The sequence below is a fragment of the Ornithorhynchus anatinus genome, chromosome 5 (genome assembly GCF_004115215.2).
Source record: "Ornithorhynchus anatinus isolate Pmale09 chromosome 5, mOrnAna1.pri.v4, whole genome shotgun sequence".
Lineage (NCBI taxonomy): Eukaryota > Metazoa > Chordata > Mammalia > Monotremata > Ornithorhynchidae > Ornithorhynchus > Ornithorhynchus anatinus.
The window spans coordinates 58,706,619-58,730,311 of NC_041732.1; the positions used below are offsets into that span (position 1 = coordinate 58,706,619).

General features: G+C 49.4%; 1 protein-coding gene across 1 annotated transcript; it reads right to left on the reverse strand.

The window, feature by feature from the left end:
* Positions 1–8,694: 8,694 nt before the first annotated feature.
* On the reverse strand, positions 8,695–11,323 carry LOC114812271 (transcription factor HES-5-like). Its single transcript, XM_029066676.2, has 2 exons — positions 11,164–11,323; positions 8,695–9,615 (listed from the first exon to the last, which is right to left on the reverse strand). The coding sequence occupies exons 1-2, from the start codon at positions 11,315–11,317 to the stop codon at positions 9,206–9,208; spliced, it is 564 nt and encodes a 187-aa protein (XP_028922509.1). The 5' UTR covers positions 11,318–11,323; the 3' UTR covers positions 8,695–9,205.
* Positions 11,324–23,693: the final 12,370 nt, after the last annotated feature.

A 23,693-nucleotide genomic window follows, 5' to 3' on the forward strand; every position in this document is an offset into this window, starting at 1 on the left:
GTGCATGAGGGCTGTGGGGCTGGGAGGGGGGGAAGCAAAGGGATAAATAAAATGACAGCTAAGTACATAAGTGCTGGGGGGCTGAGAGGGGAAGAGCAAGGGGAGGAAGTCAGGGTGATGCAGAAGGGAGTGGGAGATGAGGAAAAGTGGGGCTTAGTCTGGGAAGGTCTCTTGGAGGAGATGTGCCTTCGATAAGGATTTGAAGATGGGGACAGTCATTGTCTGGCGGATGAGAGGAGGGAGGGCGTTCCAGACCAGATGCAGGATGTGGGCCGGGGTCGGCCGCAAGACAGGCAAGAATGAGACACAGCGAGGAGGTTAGCGGCACCAGAGGAGCAAAGTGTGTGTGTGTGCTGGGTTGTAGAAGGAGAGAAGCGAGGTGAGGTGATAAAGTAATAACGATAGTATTTGTTAAGCACTTACTCTGTGTCAAGCACGGTTCTAAGCGCTGGGGTAGATACAAGGTGATCAGGTTGTTCCACGTGGGGCTCACAGTCTTCATCCCCATTTGACAGATGAGGCAACTGAGAAGTTAAGTGACTTGTCCCACCCAGGTCAAACAACAGACAAATGGCAGAGCTGGGACTAGAACCGACCTCCTCTGACTTCCCAGCTCGTGCTCTCGCCACTGTGCCATGCTGCTTCTCAGGGAGGAGGGGGCAAACTGATGGAGTGCTTTAAAGGCAATGGTGAGGAGTTTTTGTTTGATCCGGAGGTGGATGGGCAACCACTGGAATTTTTTGAGAGGGCCGTGACGTGTCCTGAACGTTTTTGTAAAAGCGTCGTGTGGTCTACCAATGAACGCCAGTTTAGTCCGGGAGTCAGGCGATTTGAGTTTTGGTGCCAGTTTTGCCGTGGACTTGCTATGTGATTATAGGCAATCAATCAGTCGAAGGTATTTTCTGAGCATTTACTATGTGCAGAGCACTGTACTAAGCATTTGGGAGAGTACACTACAACAGGATTAGCAGATAAATTCCATTTAATCTCTCTAGCCCCCAATCGCCTCATATGTGAAATAGCAATCATCCTTACCTCATAAGGATGATATTGAAATATAATGAGACAACTGATGGGAAAATGTTCTAGGAAGCAAAAGTCCTTTGCCCATCCAAGTTATAGTTATTACAGATTCTGGGAGGATTAAGACCTGCATGGAAAGGGAATTGGGATTGTTCAAATTGGGGAACTTCCCAGTTTGTTCAGGACATTCAACTGCTCTTGCTTTTGGATTTGCACCCTTTATTCACCCCAAATTCGCCCCACATCACTTATATATATCACTCCAAGTTAATGTCTACCTCCCCCTCTAAACTGTAAACTCCTTGTAGACAGACAGTGTGGAAGCAATGCGGCCCAGTGGCTAGAGCACGGGCCTGGGAGTCAGAAGAATCCAAGTTCTAATCCCAGCTCTGCCATTTGTCTATGTGACCGTGACCAAGTCACTTCACTTCTCCGTGACTCAGTTACCTCATCTGTAAAATGGAGATTAAGACTGCGAGCCCCATGCGGGACAGAGACTGTGTCCAACCGGCTTAGCTTGTATCTACCCCAGCGCTTAGAACAGTGCTTGACACATAGCCCTTAACAAACACTATTATTATTACCAACTTTGTTATGTGTACTTTCCCAAGTGCTTAGTACAGTGCTCTGCACTAAGTGTTCAACAAATATGATTGATTGATTGGCAGAGAAATCACACAACAGAATTTAAAAAGAGTTGTCCGGCCTGCGTGGGATGCTTGATGGACTGGGTGATTCCCCTCCCCTCCGTGGAGTCAGAAGGAGATGTATATGTCTCAGCATATATGCATATATCTGTGATTTATTTATGTATTTATTTATTTATATTCATGTTCATTCATTCAATAGTATTTATTGAGCGCTTACTATGTGCAGAGCACTGTACTAAGCGCTTGAAATAAACAAGTCGGCAACAGATAGAGACAGTCCTGTCTGTCTCCCCCTCTAGACTGTGAGCTCTTTGTGGGCAGGGAATGTGTCTCTTGTTGTATTATACTCTCCCAAGCACTTAGCACAGTGCTTTGCACACAAAAAGCGCTCAATAAATACAGTTGAATGAACTGAATGAATGAATGAATGAACATCACCTCCCCAGATCCTTCTGGCCCTGACTTTCAGTCAGGGGGATGACCATTTGCTGAACTCTTTGCTGACAGAGAGGCTTTAGGTGGAGATCATGTGTGAGACCCCTCCCCCACGCTGTTCCTGGGGCCAGAAAATGTTCCTACAGCAAAAAGGTCAGAGGGAATGAATGCACTTGGCATCTCAGAAATGACATCCGTGCGTCAACACCGCTTTCTGGTGGCAGAGGGACATGGTGTGGGCAGGGGAAAGGTCACCGTCGCCCTCAACCCCCAGGAGGCTGAAGAAAATTCCAAAAGAACCACCAGACCTGCCGCTTCCAGCCGCCCCCTGTTCGGGAGGACTCCTGGATTTTCCAGTTAATTAATGGTAGAAATACTACTCATGATATCTACTTAGTGTGACACGTTGTATTAAGGTTTGGTAAAGCGCAACAGAATCAATCGATCAGTGGTATTTATTGAGTGCTTTGTGCAGAGCAGTGAACTAAATGCTTGGAAGAGTAGATAGACATGACCCCTGCCCATAAGGAGCTAGGAGACTAGAGGGGGAGTCAGACATTAAAATATAGGACAGGTGGGTTGCACAGAAATGTTGTGGGGCTGAGGAAGAAGTGAATATCAAAGTGCTTAAGGGATATAGATCCAAGGACAAAAGTGATGCCGAAGGGAAATCTTAGACAGGAATAAGTCAGGGAAGGCCTCTTGGAGGAGATGTGATTTTAGTAGAGCTTTGAAGGTGGGGACAGTGGTAGTCTGTTGGATATTTATTTGTTACTGAGGGTTTTCTGTATGCAGAGCACTGTACTAAGCGCTTGGGAAAGTACAATAGACAATAAACAGTGCCCATAATGAGCTCACAGTCTAGAGTATAAGGTAGGAAGGAGTTCCAGGACAGAGGGAGTACGTGGGCAAGGGGTAGGCGCTGCAGAAGGCAAGACTAAAGTAGCTTGGCAATAAAACAGCCAAGTGCGTGGATTAGGTTGGAGTAGATCAGCGAGGTAAAATAGGCAGGGGAAAGCTGACGGAGTGCCGTAAAGCTGTTTGCTGTAGAGGTGGAGGGGCAGCCATTAGTGGCTTTTGAGGAGAGGAGAGATGTGACAGACTGGTTTTTCAGAAAATGATTCAGGCAAGAGACAGGCAGCAGAAAGGTCAGCAAGGAAACTGATGCAGAAGTCAAGACAGGATAGGCTAATTGCTTAGATCAATGTTTGGATGGAGATGAAGGATTACAGAGAGGTTGTAAAGGTAGAACCAGCAGGATTTGTTGACAGTCTGAATATGCAGTTGAATGAAAGAGATGAGTTGAGGATAATGCCAAGTTATGGGCTTGTAGCCAAGGAGCATGGTGGTGCTGCCTACAGTTATGGGAAAGTCTTGGGGAGGACAGGGTTTGGGTGGGGAGATGAGAAGTTCCATTTTGGACATGTTAAATTTGAGGGATTGATGGGAGACTCAGGTAGAGATGTCCTGAAGGCGGGAGGAAATGCCGGACTGCAGAGAAGGAGAAAGGTCAGGGCTGGAGAGGTAGATTTGGGAATAATCCATACAGAGATGATAGTTAAAGCTGTGGGAGCAAATGCGTTTTCCAAGGGAGTGAGCGTAGATCCAGGACTGAGTCTGGAGGGACTCTACGGTTAAGGGGTGGGAAGCATTCATTCATTCAATCGTATTTATTGAGCGCTTACTGTGTGCAGAGCACTGAACTAAGCGCTTGGAAAGTACAATTCGGCAACATGTAGACACAATCCCTACCCAACGATGGGCTCATCACAGTCTAGAAGAGGAGCCAGCGAAGAGAGACTGAGAATGAGCGGCCAGAGAGATAGGAGGAGAGTCAGAAGAGGACGGTGTCTATGAAGCCAACTTAGATAAAGCTTTGAGGAGAAGGAGGTGGTCCACAGTGTGGAAGGCCTCTAGACTGTAAGCTCTCTGTGGGCAGGGGATGTGTCTGTTATAATGCACTATTTCAAGCACTTAGTACAGTACTTTGCGCACAGTAAGTGCTCAATAAATATGAAAGAATGAGAAGTAGAGGTAGATTAGGGTGGAATAGAGGCTGCTGGATTTTGGCAAGAAGGGGGTCACTGGTGACTTTTGAAAGGACAGTTTCCATGGAGAGAAGGAAGCAAAAGCCAGTTGCAGAGGCCCAAGGAGAGAATTGAAGGGAGAGGAAGTGGAGACAGCAAGTGTTACAACTCACTCCAAGAGTTTGGAGAGGAATGTTAGGAGGGACATGGGGTGATAGCTGGAAGGAGCCAAAAGGTCAAGGGAAGGTTGGGTTTTTTTTAGGAAAGGGGTTACATGGGCACGTTAGAAAGAAGTGGGAAAGGAACCACTGGAGGTTGAACAGTTGAAGATGACAGTTGGGGAGGCAAGAAGGGAGGGAGCAAATGTTTTCCTAAGGTACGAAGGGATGGGATTGGTAGCACAGGTGGAAGGGGTAGATTTTTAAGAGGAGGTGCGACACTTCCTCTTGGATACTTTTGAGAAAGCTGGAAGAGTAGAAGGAGGGCAGGAGGAAGCTGGGACCGTAGAGGTATCGGGGAGATTTTAGGGAGATCGTCCTTGATGATTTCAATTTTTTCAGTCAAATAGTTGTCCAGGCCATTAGGGGCTGTCTACTCACGACTCTTTCTCTGACAGAGACACCAGGATGCCAGGAAGGAGCTTGAGATAGTGGCTTTTCCCGCCGATCACCTGCCATTTGACACTCCTGATTTGACTCTCCCTCCCGTGACCCAGCATGGACTATCTACCAATCATCAATCAATGGTATTTATTGAGTGCTTACTGTGTGCAGAGCACTGTATTAAGCATCTGGGAGAAGATAAGACGTTCTGGAGAAAATATGTCCACAGAGCGGCCTCGAATGGCAAGCGACTCGACGGCATTTGATAATAATAATGCAATTTCCCAAGTTCCCCCACAAGGTGACAGCATTGGGTTTGACATGAAAAGTCCCCCATTCCAGCAAGGAGGCTGCAAGACCTGAGGAATAATAATAATAATAATGTGTTAAGTGCTTACTATGTGTCAAACACTGTTCTAAGCGCTGGGGTAGATACAAGGCAATGAGGTAGTCCCACGTGAGGGGTCACAGTCTTAATCCCCATTTTACAGGTGAGGTAACAGGCACTGAGAAGTTAAGTGACTTACCCAAAGGCACACAGCTAATAACTGGTGGAGCGGAATTAGAACCCACAACCTCTGACTCCCAAGCCTGGGCTCTTGCCACTGAGCCAAGCTGCTTCTCAATAATTGTTAAGCACTTCCTAGGTGCCAAGCACTGTACTAAGCGCTGAGGTAAGAACAACCAAATCTGGCTGGACACGGTCCCTGTCCCATATGGAGAAAATCAATCCCCATTTTCCAGGTGAGGTAACTGAGGCATAGAGAAGTAAAATGATTTGCCCAAGGTCACACAAGAGACAAGTGGGGGAGCTGGGATTAGAACCCACGACCTTCTGACTCCCAGGCCCGTGCTCTGTCTACTACGCCATACTGCTTCCCTGTGGATCTATACCCACTTGGGCGCCCACGTGGCAAAAACGTTTCCAGATTCTCCCTGCACGTCCTGGCAGAAATGCAGAGGGCAAGCCCACCTCCTGGCAGAAGCAAGGATGCTGATCATGATGGAGGCAGGGAACCCCTCAAACCGATCAACCAGGGGCATCCCTAATTCCCGCAGGTGTAGCAGCAGCTGGGAGGCAGTGTGCCCTGGTGGATAGAGTACAGGCTTGGGAGTCAGAAGCACCTGGATTCTAATCCCAGCTCTGACACTTGTCTGTTGGGTGACTTGGGCAAGTCACTTCACTTCTAGGCCTCAGTTACTTCATCTGTCAAAGGGGGAATAAGACTCGGGAGCCCCATGGGGGACAGGGACAGTATCCAACCTGATTATCTTGTGCCTACCCCAGCGCTTAGAACAGTACCTGACCACCTAGTAAGTGCTTAACAAATACCATTATCATTATTGTTACTATTATTATTATTATCTTGGGGCAGCTGGCTGGGCAGAGACTCTTCTGCCCCCCACATCTCCCAGGGGTCTGCCTGTAATACAGGGCGAGGGTCGTATGGTCAGACCCCCCAAAACCCACTGACTCAATTAGCACTCACTCTTCCCAGTTGCTCGTGCCTCCCCCAGGCCAGAGCTGAGCAGGCCTCCTTTCATTATTTGGTCATTTTCCCAGGGGCTGGGGTCAGAGGTCAATCACTGGGATTTTAGGCCTGGAGGGGAAAGAAGAGGAAAATCACTTCCAACCTTTAACTCTGCAAGGTTTAGGCTGAGACAGGCTGGAAGTTCAACCGGGATCAGTTCAACTAAAATCAACCCTTCCCATGCCCCTCTCCAACCCTCCCCCTGGCCTGGAACAGTCACAGCGAAAGAGGTCCCAGACCCAGGCCCCATCTGGTTTCCTCTCTTCCCTCCACCCATGAGCCTGAAGGATATTTTAATGGTATCTGTAAAGCACTTACTATGTGTCAGGCACTGATGTAAACACCGGGGTAGATACAAGCTAATCCGGTTAGACATCGTCCACATCCCCCATAGATCTCACAGTCTTCATCCCCATTTTACAGGGGAGATACCTGAGGGACGGAAAAGTGAATTAGCTCGCCCAAGGTCACACAGCAGACGAGTGGTGGAGTCTGGATTAGAACCCAGGTCCTTCTGACTCCTAGGCCCGTGCTCTAACCGCTACGTGGTACTGCAGGTTTGAGGAGCGGCTGCTCACAGCATCCACACTTGTGTCCTAGCGGGAGAATTCATCCATTCATTCGATCGTATTTATTGAGTGCTTACTGTGTGCAGAGCACTGCACTAAGCGCTTGGAAAGTACAATTCAGCAACAAATAGAGACAATCCCTATCTAACAGTGGGCTCACAGTCCAGAAGGGGATCTTTTACCCTGTCATACCCTCTGCCCATGAAAACCCAGGGGGTTTTCAATTCTGGCCCCTTGTTATTCGGGCGAGCTCTGCTTAACCACGAATGGTTAACTGGGGAAAACGTTATGTACCACCTCTCAGTATGTCATTTGCTTGAGTAGTTTTTTGCAGACGTGGTGATTCTTTGCAGCGAGCCATCCACATTCTCTAGCCCAATGGCCCTGAACCAGGTTGCCTGAATCGTAAGACAGCCAATAAGGTGACGATGCCATCCTTGATTCAGCAGCGATCCCAGAACCTTCTTCCTCGCTAGAGGGTCTCAGGGAAAAAACCCCAAAAAACCCAACCCTCCAATCCACTCACTGTATCTCAACCTCATCTACCTCGCCGTCGACTTCTTGTCCAATCCTCCCTCTGGTCTGGAACTCTCTCCAGATTCGACAGAGCGTCCCACCTTCATAGCCTTATTAAAAACACACCTCCTTCAAGAAGCCTTTCCATATCGAGCCCTCATTTCCCCTATTCCTTCTCCCTTCTTCATCACCCTTGCTCTTGGATCTGTACTCTTTAATCACTTGATATTCACCCCCCCAACACTTCTGTCCACATCCATAATTTATTTTCGTGCCTGTCTCCCAGGAAGCAGGTCCATAGAGAAGTGGCACAGTCTAGTGGATAGAGCACGGGCCTGGGAGTCGAAAGGTCGTAGCTTCTAATTCTGGCTCTGCTACTTGTCTGCTGTGTGGCCATGGGCAAGTCACTTCACTTTTCTGTTCCTCAGTTACCTCATCTGTAAAATGGGGGTTGAGACTCCCTGTGGGACGGGGACTACGTCTAACCTGATTAGCTCGCATCTACCCCAGCACTTAGGACAGTGCCTGGCACAAAGTAGGTGTTTAACAAACACCATCATCATCATGCCTACCAACTCTGATATATTATATTCTCCTAAATGCTTAATGTACCCCCGCCAAGTACAGCACCTGGAGAGTTTCCAGTACTCTACCAGTCTCAGCTATGGGAGGGAGAGTCAAGCAGAGGCCTACCCATTCTATCCCTAGCTTGACCAGTGGCTAACGAGCGGAAGGTAATCCGCTACCAGTCAAAACTCACCTGTGCTGGGCAGCAGCGGCATGGGAGAGAGTCAGGGGCGGAGACTCAATTTTACGGTGTGGAAGAAGGCAATAGTAAACTAAGAAAACTCTGTGGATATTCTACCGGAATGATCGCAGGTGGAGGTGGGCATTCTGGGAGAGATGTGTCCATGGAGTCGATGTGGGTCGGAAATGACTCCACTGCATAAGACAAGTTCTAAGAGTAGTACTCTGTACCCAATTTGCACTCAGTAATAACCGTTGATTACTTAATTGACCGATCCCCTGGTCAGAGTACTGACCAGAGTACAATAGGGCATCCCTCCAGCCCCTCCCCAACTTGAAAGCCCCTCACCAATGATGTAAACACACAAGACAAGTCTGAATGAACACCGGACACACAAAGTTTTATTCTCAGCCTCCAGTGTGATGCCGCAGACCCCACCGCAAACAGTTTCCATCGACAGTTACGAAATCAATGTCACGCGCACGCATGTTAACCCATCAGAATCCTTCAAGGACGATAGCAAACACTCCCCCCCCCCCCCCCACGGCTCTTCTCACAGAAGAACAACAACAAAGAGAACCCATAAATAGGATTGATACATTTTGCCATCTCTGCGATCCTGGCAATAAACATTCCTTAATGCCAGCCCGAGCTGGTACTCGCTGTCCTACTAGGATACCAAACCAACTCTCGCCTTTATGAAAGGCATTGGCCACCACCCCAAACCTCGCCCATCCCCCTCTACTCAGATGGGATTATGCCTCTGAAGAACGAGACCCTCCCATTTGAGGAAGATTTGTGGTATCTATTGAGCGCCCATGCCGCTCTGTACTAAGCACTTGGGAGAATCACCACAAAGGAGAGGCCCAATCCCTACCCACAAGGAGCTTACCCTCTTGCCCAAATAAGCTACAAATATCATAGCGGCCTCTATCACATCTCCTGGCACTTCCTGGAAGTGGCTCAGGCAGACCAGGCCAGGTCCCGGCCCAGGCTCACGTTTGGCCAGGTTCCACAGCTCTCAGAGGAGGCAGGACAGCGAGGCCCTTTCGTCCTCTCTCTGAGAACTGTTCTCCTGCCATCAGACAGGGAGACGCCCCTCCTCAGAGCTGAAGGAGCGGGAGTCCGAGCACGGAAATGCTTCCTAAGAGGGAAGGACCCTTCTCTACACCGTAGAGGAGCGGAAGACGTGGATACCAGTCGGACTCTCCTCTGGATTCACGGGCAGAGATGCCCCTCGTCGCCAGTCCCCACCGGATAACCGGGCCTGCCGGGGGCTGGGGTCCCTCCGGAGTGGCCGCTTGGATGTGAAGGACCCGGCCAGAGAGGGTGTAAGGGGGGTTCTTCTGGGCAGCCAGCACCCTGGCTGGGGTCTTCCTGAAGTGACCCCACATTCTCAGCCGCACGTCTGCGCTGGTCCGGTGGAGGGACAGGTAGAGGAGAGAGTCAGTGAGGCAATGGGTGATACCAGCTCTGTAGTCCTGATGCGGGCTTTTGGAGCGGCGACCGAAAACTGAAGAGCAAAGAAGAAATGGTGGGGGAGGGGTTAGTCTTTATGAAGCGCTTAGTACACATCCAGTCCAGTGTTTGGTACAGAACATTCTGCTAGATTGTAAACCCTTCTCTAGAGTGGAAACCCCTTGAAGGCAGGTAACATGGGTTTCTGTTTGTTTTAATGGTATTTGTCAAGTGCTTACTCTGTGCTGGACACTGGGGTAGAAAAAAGGGTTTGACACAGTCCTGCCCAACATAGGGCTCACAGTATCAATCCCCATTTGCACAAAGGAAGTAAAGGGATTTGCCCAAGGTCGCAAAGCTCATAAGTGGCAGAGCCAGGATTAGAAACCAGGTCCTCTGACTCCCAGGCCTGTGCTTTTTCCCCTAGGCCATGCTGCTTCTCTACCAGCTTAACCAGCTGAAGTGTCTACCAATTACATACAGTGCCCTGCACTCACTAAGCACTCAATAAGTACCACTGTTTGATCAATTAACTCCTTGAGGGCATAGGTCATGTCTACTCTTCCGAGTACTTAACACAGTACGCTGCGCACGATAAGTACTCAACAAATACCACTGATTGATTAATAATAACCACTATGGTATTTTACTATGTGAGAAGCAGCATGGCTTAGTGGATAAAGCATGGGCCTGGAAGTCTGAAAGCCAAGGGGTCTAATCCTAGCTCAGCCACTTGCCTACTGTGTGACTTTGGACAAGTCACTTGACTTCTCTGTGCCTCAGTTACCTCATCTGCAATATGGGGTTTGAGAGTGTGAGCCCTACGTGGGACAAGGATTGGCTCCAACTCGATGTGTTTGTATCCACAGGGCCTGGCATTTAGTAAGCACTTAACAAATACCATCATCATCATCATAATTATTAATTCCTTGCAGTGACAGAAGGGTCTACTTATTCTAATGTACTCTCCCAAGCACCTAGTGCAATGCTTTGCACACAGTAAGCACTCAGTCGATAGCTTTGTTTGTTTAACTCCTTAAGGGCTGAGATCAAGTCTACTCATTCTACTGTACTCTCCCAAGGACTTAGTACAGTGCTCTGCACACAGTAAGTGCTCAATCAATAGCATTAATTGATTGATCGATCATCAAATACAGCACAGTTCCTGTTCCACATGGGCTTGTCTTAGAGAGAGAGATCACAGATGCATGCCCTCATCCCATTTTACAGATGAGGCCTCAGCCCAGGGCTCTGTCACATGTCTGCTGTATGTCTTCGGGCAAATCACTTCATTTCTCTAGGCCTCATTTACCTCATCTGTAAAGTAGGGATTGAGACTGTGAACCCCACATGGGACAGGGACTGTGTCCAACCTGATTGGCTTGGTTCCACCCCAGTGCTTAGTACAGTGCCTGGCACATAGTAAAATACCACTATTATTATTATTATTATTATGAAGTGACTTGCTCAAAGTCAAACAGCAGGCCGTGGCCAAACCGGGATCGGAAACCAAGCGTCCTTCTTGCCAGCCCCTTGTCCTTTCTGGGCAGCATCGCGGCCTTCTGGAGGGGCCCGTCCTCGATGACGGGCCCCGAGCGCTCACCTTGCCTGTGTTCCCCGGAGCTGACGGTCGTATCCAGGATGTTGGCCTTCTCCAGCCTGGAGTGGGGCTGGGTCCCAAGGAACTCCGTGTCTAGCAGGTGCTTCAGCTGCTCGATGCTGCTGTCGATGCGGTCCCAGGGCATCTTCTCCACCATCGGCTTCCTCAGCTGCCCAGAGAAGGGAGGGGGGACAGTGTGGTCAAGGCTGGCTGCGTGCCCCTGCCTCCTCTCCCCTCACCCTTCTTAACCTCCCCCTGCCTCCCTCCTCCTTTCTTCCCACCTCCCTCCTCCCTTTCCCCTCTCTCCTTCCTCCCTTTCTCTTCTCTCCCTCCTCCCTTTCTCCTCTGTCCTTCCTCCCTTTCTCCTCTCTCCTTCCTCCCTTTCCCCTCTCTCCTTCCTCCCTTTCCCCCTCTCTCCTTCCTCCCTTTCCCCTCTCTCCTTCCTCCCTTTCCCCTTTCTCCTTCCTCCCTTTCCCCCTCTCTCCTTCCTCTCTTTCCCCTCTCTCCTTCCTCCCTTTCCCCTCTCTCCTTCCTCCCTTTCTCCTCCCTCCCTCCCTCCCTCCCTCCTCCCTTTCCCCTCTCTCCTTCCTCCCTTTTCTCCTCTCTCCTCCTCCCTTGCTCATCTCTCCCTCCTCCCTGCCTCTCTCCTCCTTTCCCCCTTTCTTCCTCCTCCCTTCCCACTCTCCCTCCTCCCTCACCTCTGCCATCCTCTTCCCTTCCCCCTCCCTCCTCCCTTTCTCCATCTCTCCTCTCTCTCCCTCCTCCCTTTCTCCATCTCCCCTCTCTCCCTCCTCGCTTTCCCCCCTCCCTCTTCCCTGTGTCCTCTCTCCCTCCTCCCTTTCTTCTCTCTCCCTTTTCCCTCCTCCCCTTCCTCCTCCTCCCTTCTCCCTCTCTCTCCTCCTTTCCCCTTGCCTCCCTCCATCCCTCCCTCCTCTCTCCCTCCTCCCTTCCCTTCCCTTCCCCTTCCCCGACCACCCACCTCCTCTGTCCCCCCGTGGGGGGGCTTGAGGGATGGTCTGGTGGGTGGACGGTGGGTCTGGGGGGAAAAGGGGGCAGTGCTTACTTTCCGTGGGGGGGTCCTGCCGTCCCTGGTCCCCAGGCCGGGCCGGGCCGGGCCGGGCCGGGCCCGGCAGCTTGTGACTGGGGGTGCTCGGGGGTCCCGCATTTATGGGCGGTGCGGACCCTCCTCCGCTTTCCCACCGTGTCCGGCCAATCGGGGCTCCGGCCGGCCCGCCGGGGGCGGGGGACAGGGGGGACAATGGTCCAGAACGGCAGCTCAAATGGACTGGGAACGATCAGGCGAGGGGCGGGGGGCGGGGGGGAATAACCAGAGGAACAGGTGGACGGGAGGGGGGCTCGGGGGGCGTGGGAAAGGGGCCGCCCTCCGCGGATGCCAACTTGGGCCGGGCGCCGGGCGCCGGACCGTCCATCCACCAGTCGATATGCTGCTTCGGGCCAGGACAGTGCCGCCCCCGAGCCTGTGCCTCTTCCCTCCCTTCTCCTCCCTTTCCCCTCCTCTCCCCCTCCCCTGCCATCGCTGAAATTGGCACTGGGGAAAGAAATGATCATAACTGTGGCATCTCACAGCCCCCGTCGTACATATTTATGATCCTATTTATCTTATTACCGGTGGGTATATCTCTATCATTCTAGTTATCTATTTTGATGCTATTGATGCCTGTCTTCTCGTTTGGTTTTGTGGTCTGACTCCCCCCTTCTAGACTGTCAGCCCGTTGTTGGGAAGGGATGGTCTCGATCTGTTGCCTAATTGTACTTTCCAAGCGCTTAGCACAGTGGTCTGCACACAGTAAGCGCCCAATAATAATAATAACGGTATTTGAATGAACGAAGTGGTTACTTATCACCTTGTATCTACCCCAGCGCTTAGAACAGTGCTCGGCACATAATAATAGTAATAATAATGGTGGTATTTGTTAAGCGCTTACTATGTGCAGAGCAGTGTTCTAAGCGCTGGGGTAGACACAGGGGAATCGGGTTGTCCCACGTGGGGCTCACAGTCTTAATCCCCATTTTACAGATGAGGTAACTGAGGCACAGAGAAGTTAAATGACTTGCCCACGGTCACACAGCTGACAAGTGGCAGAGTGGGATTCGAACCCATGACCTCTGACTCCAGAGCCCGTGCTCTTTCCACCGAGCCACGCTGCTTCTCCACAGTAAGCGCTTAACAAATACAATCATCATTACTATATGTCAAGCGGTCTACTACATACCGGGATGGACACAAGATAATCCGTTTGGAATTTGGTAGCAGGGGCTCACGGTCACAGAACGGGCATTTAATCCCCATTTTACGATTCGGGGATCTGAGGCATTTAGAAGTTCAGTTTGGGGTTTTTTTTTAAATGGTATTAGGTGCTTACTATGTGCCAAGCACTGTACTAAGCACTGAGGTAGTTACAAGATAATAATGATAACAGCGATGATATTTGTTAAGCACTTACTCTGTGACAGGCACTGTATTAAGCTCTGGGGTGGTCACAAGCAGATCGAGGTGGATACAGTCCCCGTCCCATGTGGGGCTCACAGTCTCGATCCCCATTTTACAGATGAGGGAACCGAGGCACAGAGAAGCAAAGTGACTTGCCCATGGTCACACAGCAGACAAGTGGCAGAACTGGGATTAGAATCCATGACCTTCTGACTCCCAGGCCCGTGCTCTATCCACTATGCCGTGGACACAGTCCCTGTCCCACATAGGGCTCACAGTCCAAGTATAAGGGCGACAGCTATGGAATCCCCATTTTACAGATGAGAAAACTGAAGCACAGACAGGTTAAATTCATTCAATCGTATTTACTGAGCGCATTAAATGATTTGCCCAGGACAAATGGCAGAGTGAAGATTTGTACCCAGGTCCTCAGACTCCCAGGTCTGAGTTCTTTCTGCGGGACTCTATGACTGCGTTAATCTTTGCCACTTCCTCTGACCTGTTTCTAAGGGCTGGGGGCAATGGAGGCGGGAAGGGGTGGGGGTGACAAGGAGTGGCCAACCGGGGAATCAGGGAATGTTTCCTGTGAGAATGGAGCTGGGTTAGTAGGTCTCAGAAGAGGAATTCCATCCTCAGACATGCCCCTTGGGAGCTGAGTGAGGAAGGGAGGAGGGAGGAGGAAGGAGAAGGGAGAAGGGAGGAGGGAGGATGAGGGAGAATCACAAACTCCCCTTGGATCTGCACACCTGATCCATGAAGCTCCCATCAACAGGAGCTCCACTATTGCAGATCAAATTGGAGTGAGTTTGTCAGTTCCAGCTCCGAGCACCGTGCTAAACCATGAGTAAATACACGACAATCAGACCGGACACTACCCTTCTTCCATATAGGACTGATCACCTAAGTGATAAGGAGAGGCAGGTTTTATCCTCTAGACTGAAGCTCCTGTGGGCTAGGAACGTGTCCACCAACTCTTTTGTACGGTACTCTCCCGAGTGCTCAAGTATTTTGCTCTGCACACAGTAAGTGCTCAATATATACCATTGATCGATTACCACCTCCATTTTAGAGATGAGAAAGGTGAGGCCCAGAGGGGCTCAGAGAGGTTCGAGGACACGTAGCAAGCCAGGGGCGGAGCTGCGACTTGAACCAGGGTTGAAAGTGAAAATTCCTTTTGCCCACATGTCAAGCAGAAATTGGGGTGTTGGGCGATTAGGGGCGTGGTGACTGCTGCCTTCTGTCAGCTCCTCCTCTGTACTGGAGCACATTATGGGAGACACAGAATGTGTCTGCTCATTCTACTGTACTGTACTCTCCCAAGCACTTAGTAGTGCTCTGCACAGAGAAAGTGCTCAATAAATACCATTGATTGATTGATTCTGGGTGGGTCACAAGCGTGGTCAGGATTTTCTTCATTCACCTCCAGTTTCCCTTTCCTCATTCATTCTCCAGACTCCTTTTCCTTGAGCTACCGGAGCTCTTCGGCCACTGGATAGTCCCGGGATTAGATCTCTGGTGGAGAGATCACGGGCCTGGGAGTCAGGAGCCCCGGGTACCAATCCCAGCTCCGCCACTTAAGCTGCTGTGTGACTTTAGGCAAGTCACTTAACTGCTTTGTGCCTCCGTTTCCTCTTCTGTAAAACAGAATGAAATGCCTGTTCTCCCACTCCCTTAGACTGTGAGCCACATGAGGAACAGTGACTGTATCCAATAGGATTGTCTTTTTTTTTTAATGTTGTTTGTTAGGTGCTTACTATGTGCCAGGCACTTTCCTAAGCTCTTGGGTAGTTAAAACTTACCCCGCTCAGGATCGCATCTGGAGGGTTTCCAGTACTCTAGCAGTCTCCGCTATGGGACGGAGAGTCAAGCAGAAGCCTACCCATTCCATTCCTAGCTTGGGCAGTGGCTAGTGAGCAGAAGGCAATCTGCTACCAGTCTAAACTCACCTGTGCTGGGCAGGAGCGGCATGGGAGAGAGTCGAGGGCAGAGACTCAAGTCTACTGTGCGGAGGAAGGCAATGGTAAACCGCTTTCGGATTTTTACCAAGAAAACTCTATGGATGTGCTACCAGAACGATTCGGGTGGAGGTGGGGCGTTCTGGAAGAGTTGCGTACTTGGCGTCGCTAAGGGTTGGAAACGAATGGCCAGCATAAGACAAGATGCAAGTTAATCAGGATGGACACATTCCCTGTCCCACATGGGGCTCATAGCCTTAATCCCCGTTTTATAGATGAGGTCACTGAAGCACAGGGAAACTAAGTGACTTGCTCAAGGTCATACAGCAGACCAGTGGTAGAGCTGAGACTAGAACCCAGATCTTTCTGACTCCCAGGCCTGTGCTTTAACCATGAGGGAACACCGCTTCTCCGATGGGCCCGCTTCCCCCCTCCACACCCTGGAGGGTCTCACCCAGTGACCCAGTATGGACCATCCAACACCACTCACTTTCCCCTCTCATCCCTGACTCAACCAGCACACACCATCCAACTCCTTTTAGTCTTCTCCTTGCACCCGCCCCCTACCTTTTCCTGCTTTTCACTCTAGAGCCCACTGGAACTGGTGAAGCAAAGAGACTTATAGGAATGCTTTTAGTGGGGAGGGAGCAAGAGTAAGAAGCTGTTTGTGGAACCAAAGAGAAACATGGGCAAAAGAAACCTACGTGAAAGATCACAGGTTTGGAAAATCTGGAGACCTGGCTGTTAGCCCCAGCTTTGCGATGGGTGTGCTGTGTAGGCTTGGGCAAGCCACTGGACCTCTCTGGGCCTTGATAATACCTGCCTCTCCCTAGCTCTTAGAGCGTTTGTAGGACATAAACTATGTCTAATATGATGAGCTTTTATCGCGCTTGGCCCAAAGGAAGTGCTTAATAAATACTACTAGCTAGAATATATAGGTGGTCTAACAGGATACAGAAAAGGGAGGGCGGGTTTTATAAATGAATGGAAGTGAGTTAAAGAAAGCCGATCGGCCCCGAGAGAAGTCTCTGGGTGGAAAAATTGGTGTTCGAGGGTGGAGAACTCTGAATTATAAACGGGAGGACACTGGAGGTTTTTTTGAAAGGAACAATTAAGTTCGATTTTCCTCTCTACCTTAGTCGGCTTAAAAACAAACTCCCCATCTTTCTTCGAACAACCTATTTAGTGTCAAAGAGCAGGCCGTTCCCAAGTTTTCAAAGGCCCAGATAATGCAGAAGGATCAATGCGCTCTTGGGGAAAATAGCCCTTGCAGATGGTGGACCGGGCCCGAAATCGCTGGGGGCCCCAAAGCAGAGCCAAAACGGCGTCACTAATGCAGGGCGGAGGAAGGCACACGTCCTTTGTAGGCCGGCTGAATGCCATCAATAGGGAGGAAAGTGTGGGAAACGCGGAGAAACTCGGGCCCACACTCTGAGGTTAATAGGGGCTTTGTTATGCTAACGCTGGGGATACTTGCCTGACAAACATCACACCCTTCAAGCGCAGGAAGTGTTTAGAAATGAGAGTTACTCAGGCGCGCACGCGTGCACGCACACACATTCTCCTTCTGCCTGGCTCTCTTGTCTCTCTCTGTCTTTCTCAGTCTCCGTCTCTCCATTCATTCTCTCAATCGTATTTACTGAGCGCTTATTGTGTGCAGAGCACTGTCCTGAGCGCTTGGGAGAGTACGATCTAAAAATAAGCGGACACATTCCTTCTCTCTTCCAGACACACACCACCCACATAGCCCCCTCCCCACCCCCTTTTTAAGGGGTGCTAAATTGGAGATCAAACCACTGTTCTTTTTCTTTGCTTTGCTATTACTGATACAGTCTCTCCTTCTCGCTCTGCCATGCGCTGATTTTTCCTGGACTTTTTGTTACTAGCAGAGCTTGTGTGTTCCATGTTTTTTCTTAATTAATCAATCGGTGGTATTTATTGAACACTTATTGTGCACAGAGCACTTACTAAACACTTGGGAGAGCACTCTTATTTTTCCCTTAGGACTTTCACAGCGACGATCTCTTTTTTATGGTATTTTTTAAGCCTTTACTATATGTTAAGCACTGGGGTGGGTACATGTTACGGTAGACACAGTCCCTGACCCACATTTGGGCTCACAGTTTAACTAGGAGGAAGAACAGGTGTTTAGTCCCCATTTTATAGTTGAGGAAACTGAGACACAGGGAGATAAAGTGACTTGGCCAGGATCACACAGCAAACAGTTGGCAGAGTCAGAATTAGAAAGCTGATCCTCTGACTCCCAGGCCCGGGCTCTTTCCACTAGACCTCTCTCGCCCCACGAGGCAAGTGTTATCCCCCATTTTACAGTGGAGAAAATTGAGGCAGAAATGTTAAATGGCTTTCTCTCTACCAGCTTTCCCCATTTTACCTAGCAACTCTTCAGCGTGGCTCAGTGGAAAGAGCATGGGCTTTGGAGTCAGGGCTCATGAGTTCGAATCCCAGCTCTGCCACTTGTCGGCTGTGTGACTGTGGGCAAGTCACTTCACTTCTCTGTGCCTCAGTTCCCTCATCTGTAAAGTGGGGATTAAGACTGTGAGCCCCACGTGGGACAACCTGATTCCCCTATGTCTACCCCAGCGCTTAGAACAGTGCTCGGCACATAGTAAGCGCTTAACAAATACCAACGTTATTATTATTATTCTTCACCCACTAGAGCCCAGCTCACTCTCTTTGCACCTTCCAAACTAACCTTCTAAATGCCTCACTTTCCACTTTCCCAGCTCTGTCCTCCTTCATGCTTCCCCCCAAATCCATCCATAACACAGCCTAGTGGAAAGCACATGGATCTGGGAGTCAGAGGACTTACGATCTAATTCATTCGTTCATTCAATTGTATTTATTGAGCATTTACTGTGTGCAGAGCACTGTACTAAGTGCTTGGAAAGTACAATTCAGAAACAGAGAGAGACAATCCCTGCCCACCCCGGGCTTACAGTCTAGACAGGGGAGGACAGACATCAAAACAAGTAAGCAGGCATCAATATAAATAAATGGTATTATAGATATATACATATATTCCCAGTGCCACGGGGTGGGGAGATGGGGAGAAGAGCAAAGAGAGCGAGTCACGGAGCTGCAGAAGGGACGGGTAGCTGAGGACAAAGGGCGCTTAGTCTGGGAAGGCCTCTTGGAGGAGGTGAGCCTTCAGTCTAATTCTGTCTCTGCCACTTCAATCAATCACTACAATTTATTGAGCGCTTACTGGTTGTAGAGAGCTGTAGTAAGTGTTTGGGAGAGCAGATTATAACAGGGTTGGTAGACACATTCCCTGCCCACAACCAGTTTACAGTCTAGAAGGAGAGACAGAAATTAATATAAATAAATTACAGATCTGTGCATAAGGTGCTGTGGGGCTGGAGAGGAGGGGGGGAAGGGGAGTAAATAAAGGAAGCAAATCAGGGCAACACAGAAGGGAGTGGGTGAAGAGGAAATAAGGGTCACTTCCTGCTGTGTGACTTTAGGCAAATCACTTACCTTCTTCAGTTTCTTCCTCTTTAAAATGAAGATGAAATACCTGTTAAGACTGTGAGTTTACATTATGGTTCAAGGAACTTTGCCTGACCTGATTATCTTGTATTTGCTCCTGTTCTCAGTACGATACTTGGCACATAGTAAGCACTTAACAAAATACCACATTCAACGAATGCGTGGCATTTATTGAATGTTTCCTGAATGCAGAGTGCTGTACTAAATGACAGTATAATACAACAGAGTTGGCAGCTGTATTTTTTTGCCCATAAGGAGGGGAGACAGACATTAATATAAATTTCAGATATGTACTTAAGTGTTGTGGGACTGAGGGTGGGGGTGAATATCAAGCACACAAAGAGTATAGATCCAAGTTTATAGCGACTGTGTAGGAATAAGAGGGTATAGGAGAAATGAGGACTTAATCAGGGAAGGGCTCTTGGAGGAGATATGATTTTAATAAGGTTCTGAAGGTGGGGAGAATGGTGGTCTGTCAAATTAGAGGGAGGAGGGAGTTCCAGGCCAGAGGGAGGACAAGGTCAAGGGGTCAGCGATGAGATAGACAAGACGGAGATACAGTTAGTAAATTGGTGCTAGAGGAGTGAAGGGTGGGTTGGGTTGTAATAGGGAATCAGTGAGGTAAGGGATGAGGGGGAGAACTGACTGAGTGCTTTGAAGTCAACGGTAAGGAGGTTCTGTTTGATGCAGAGGGTGATGGACAACCACTGGAGGTTCTTGAAGAGTTGGGAGATGTGGACTCACTTTTTATTTAAAAAATGGTCCCGGGAGCAGAATGAAGAAAGGACTAGATTGGGGAGAGACAGGAGGCAGGGAAGTCAATGAGGAGGGTCCTGCAGTAATCAAGGTGGGATATGATAAATGTTTGGAATAATACCATAGCAGTTTGGAGGGGAAAGGGCAGATTTTAGCAATGTTGAGAAGATAGAACCAACAAAACTTGGTGACATTAAGTATGTGGGTTGAATGAGAGAAATGAGTTGAAGATATGCCAGAATTTGTGAGACAGGGAGGAAAACGGTGTTGTCTACAGTAATGGGAAATTAATTTTCACAGCATTCCCCATCTTCACAGCTCTCCTGAAATCTCACTTTCTCCAAGAAGCTTTCACTGGTTAATTTACAACACCCCAGTGTTGTGAGTCAGCCTAACAAATTGTGTATTTCATTTAGCCTTGTGTATTTAATGCATAGCTTCATCAGTTATGTAAATATATATCTTTTATACATTTTATTTGTAGAGTTATCTCTTATTGGTTATTTGTCCTGATGAGTTTGTGCTGCTTTCTGCTTTATCCTTGTTCTTCCTCCTGCTTCACTATCTAAAAATAAATTTTGTCTACCCCCATTAGAGAGTATACTCCTTGAGAGAAGGGGAAATGGGCCTTACTATTGTTCTCTCACACACACTTAGTACAATATCTAGCACTCAGTAGGTGCTCAAAAAGTACCAATGATTGATGGAGAAGTAAAGCAGCTCAGTGGAAAGAGCACGAGCTTGGGAGTCAGAGGTCAAGGGTTCGAATCCCAGCTCTGCCACTTGGCAGCTGTGTGACTGCGGGCAAGTCACTTCACTTCTCTGTGCCTGTTACCTCATCTGTAAAATGGGGATTAATACTGTGAGCCTCACGTGGGACAACCTGATTACCCTGTATCTACCCCAGTGCTTAGAACATTGCTCTGCACATAGTGAGCACTTAACAAATACCAACATTATTATTATTATTAGTTGGTTAGAGCACGGGCCTGGGAGTCAGAAGGACCTGGGACCTAATCCCGGTTCTGCCACTTGTCTATTGTGTGACCTTGGGCAAATCACTTAACTTCTCAGTTACTTCAGCCTCGGTTGCCTCAATTGCCTCAAAGGTGCCTCAGTTACATCATCTGTAAAATAGCAATTAAGGTTCTGGAAAAGGGACTGTGTCCAACCAGATTACCTTGTATCTACCCCCAGGATTTAGTATAGTGCCTGGCATATAGTAAGCACTTAAAAAGTACCACAATTATTTATTAATTATCTAAAGTCAACCGGCAGGCCAGTGGAAGAACTGAGACTAGAACCCAGGTCTTCTTAAAGAAGCAGCAAGGCTTAGTAGCAAGAGCACAGGCTCAGGAGTCAGAGGATGTGGGTTCTAATCCCGCCTCCATCACTTGTCTGCTGTGTGACCTTGGGCAAACCACTTAAATTCTCCGTGTCTCAGTTCCCTCATCTGTAAAATGGGGATTAAGACTGTGAGCCCCATGTGGCACAACCTGATTACCTTGTATCTCTCCCAGTGCTTGGCACATAGTAAGCACCTAACAAATACTATAATTATTTATTATTTATTTATTCTGACTCTGTGTGTGTGTGTGTGTGTGTGTGTGTGTGTGTGTGTAATTTTAAGTAAATATACAGGGAACTTGGGCTGGACAGGTATCTAGTGCCAGCCAGTCAGGGTCCTCTTCCCACCCCCTCCCCACCATATCCAGGCTGGCTGATTAGACAAACCAAGTTCGAGGGATCCCCTGTTTTGATGATCATTGGTTAGTTGGATGAGGGGGTAGGGGGCCATCGGGGGCGATTTGGGAGCCCACCGGTCTCTGCACTGTCCCAAAACCTGTACTCTCCATCTGCATCTATTTATTGCCATTGTTCTTGTCTGTCCGTCTCCCCCGATTAGACTGTAAGCCCATCAAAGGGCAGGGACTGTCTCTATCTGTTACCGATTTGTACATTCCAAGCGCTTAGTACAGTGCTCTGCACATAGTAAAAGCTCAATAAATACGAATGAATGAGTGAATGAATGAATGAATGAATGAATGCATCCCGTTGTCTGCTTGCGCTTCATGCTACCCTCTGGTGGTGAACGTGCAGTTCCTCATGCCCCACACAGTTGATTTAAAACGTTATAAATCGATCCATCAGAGGATTTCCTTCCCTCCCGGGGCTGACGCTTGAAATAAAAACAATAATAATAATAATGTTGGCATTTGTTAAGCGCTTACTATGTGCCGAGCACTGATCTAAGCACTGGGGTAGATGTAGATTAATCAGGTTGTCCCACATGAGGCTCACAGTCTTAATCCCCATTTTACAGATGACGTAACCGAGGCCCAGAGAAGTGAAGTGACTTGCCCAAAGTCACACAGCTGACAGGTGGCGGATCCGGGATTAGAACCCAAGACCTCTGACTCCTAAACCTGTGCCCTTTCCATTGAGCCACGCTGCTTCTGGCCCCCAGAGAGGATCATACACACTTTCCTGTTCCTGGCAGTCCTGACTTGGAGATTCATTCATTCATTCATTCATTCAATAGTATTTATTGAGCGCTTACTATGTGCAGAGCACTGTACTAAGCGCTTGGGATGAACAAGTCGGCAACTGATAGAGACAGTCCCTGCCGTTTGACGGGTTTACGGTCTAATCGGGGAGACGGACAGACGAGAACAATGGCGATAAATAGAGTCGAGGGGAAGAACATCTCGTAAAAACCGATGGCAACTAAATAGAATCGAGGCGATGTACAATTCATTAACAAAATAAATAGGGTAACGAAAATATATACAGTCGAGCGGACGAGTACAGTGCTGTGGGGATGGGAAGGGAGAGGTGGAGGAGCAGAGGGAAAAGGGGAAAAAGAGGGTTAAGCTGCGGAGAGGTGAAGGGGGGATGGCAGAGGGAGTAGAGGGAGAAGAGGAGCTCAGTCTGGGAAGGCCTCTTGGAGGAGGTGAGTTTTAAGTAGGGTTTCGAAGAGGGAAAGAGAATCAGTTTGGCGGAGGTGAGGAGGGAGGGCGTTCCGGGACCGCGGGAGGACGTGACCCGGGGGTCGACGGCGGGATGGGCGAGACCGAGGGACAGCGAGGAGGTGGGCGGCGGAGGAGCGGAGCGTGCGGGGTGGGCGGTAGAAAGAGAGAAGGGAGGAGAGGTAGGAAGGGGCAAGGTGACGGAGAGCCTCGAAGCCTAGAGTGAGGAGTTTTTGTTTGGAGCGGAGGTCGATGGGCAACCACTGGAGTTGTTTAAGAAGGGGAGTGACACGCCCAGATCGTTTCTGCGGGAAGATGAGCCGGGCAGCGGAGTGAAGAATAGACCGGAGCGGGGCAAGAGAGGAGGAAGGGAGGTCAGAGAGAAGGCTGACACAGTAGTCTAGCCGGGATATAACGAGAGCCCGTAATAGTAAGGTAGCCGTTTGGGTGGAGAGGAAAGGGCGGATCTCGGCGATATCGTAGAGGTGAAACCGGCAGGTCTCGGTAACGGATAGGACGCGTGGGGTGAACGAGAGAGACGAGTCAAGGACGACACCGAGATCGCGGGCCCGAGAGACGGGAAGGACGGTGGTGCCATCCACGGTGATAGAGAAGTCTGGGAGAGGACCGGGTTCGGGAGGGAAGATGAGGAGCTCGGTCTCGCTCATGTTGAGTTTTAGGTGGCGGGCCGACATCTGGGTGGAGACGTCCCGGAGGCGGGAGGAGACGCGAGCCCGAAGGGAGGGGGAGAGGACAGGGGCGGAGATGTAGATCTGCGTGTCATCTGCGTAGAGATGGTAGTCGAAGCCGTGAGAGCGAACGAGTTCACTGAGGGAGTGAGTGTAAATGGAGAACAGAAGACGGCTGAGAACTGACCCTTGAGGAACTCCA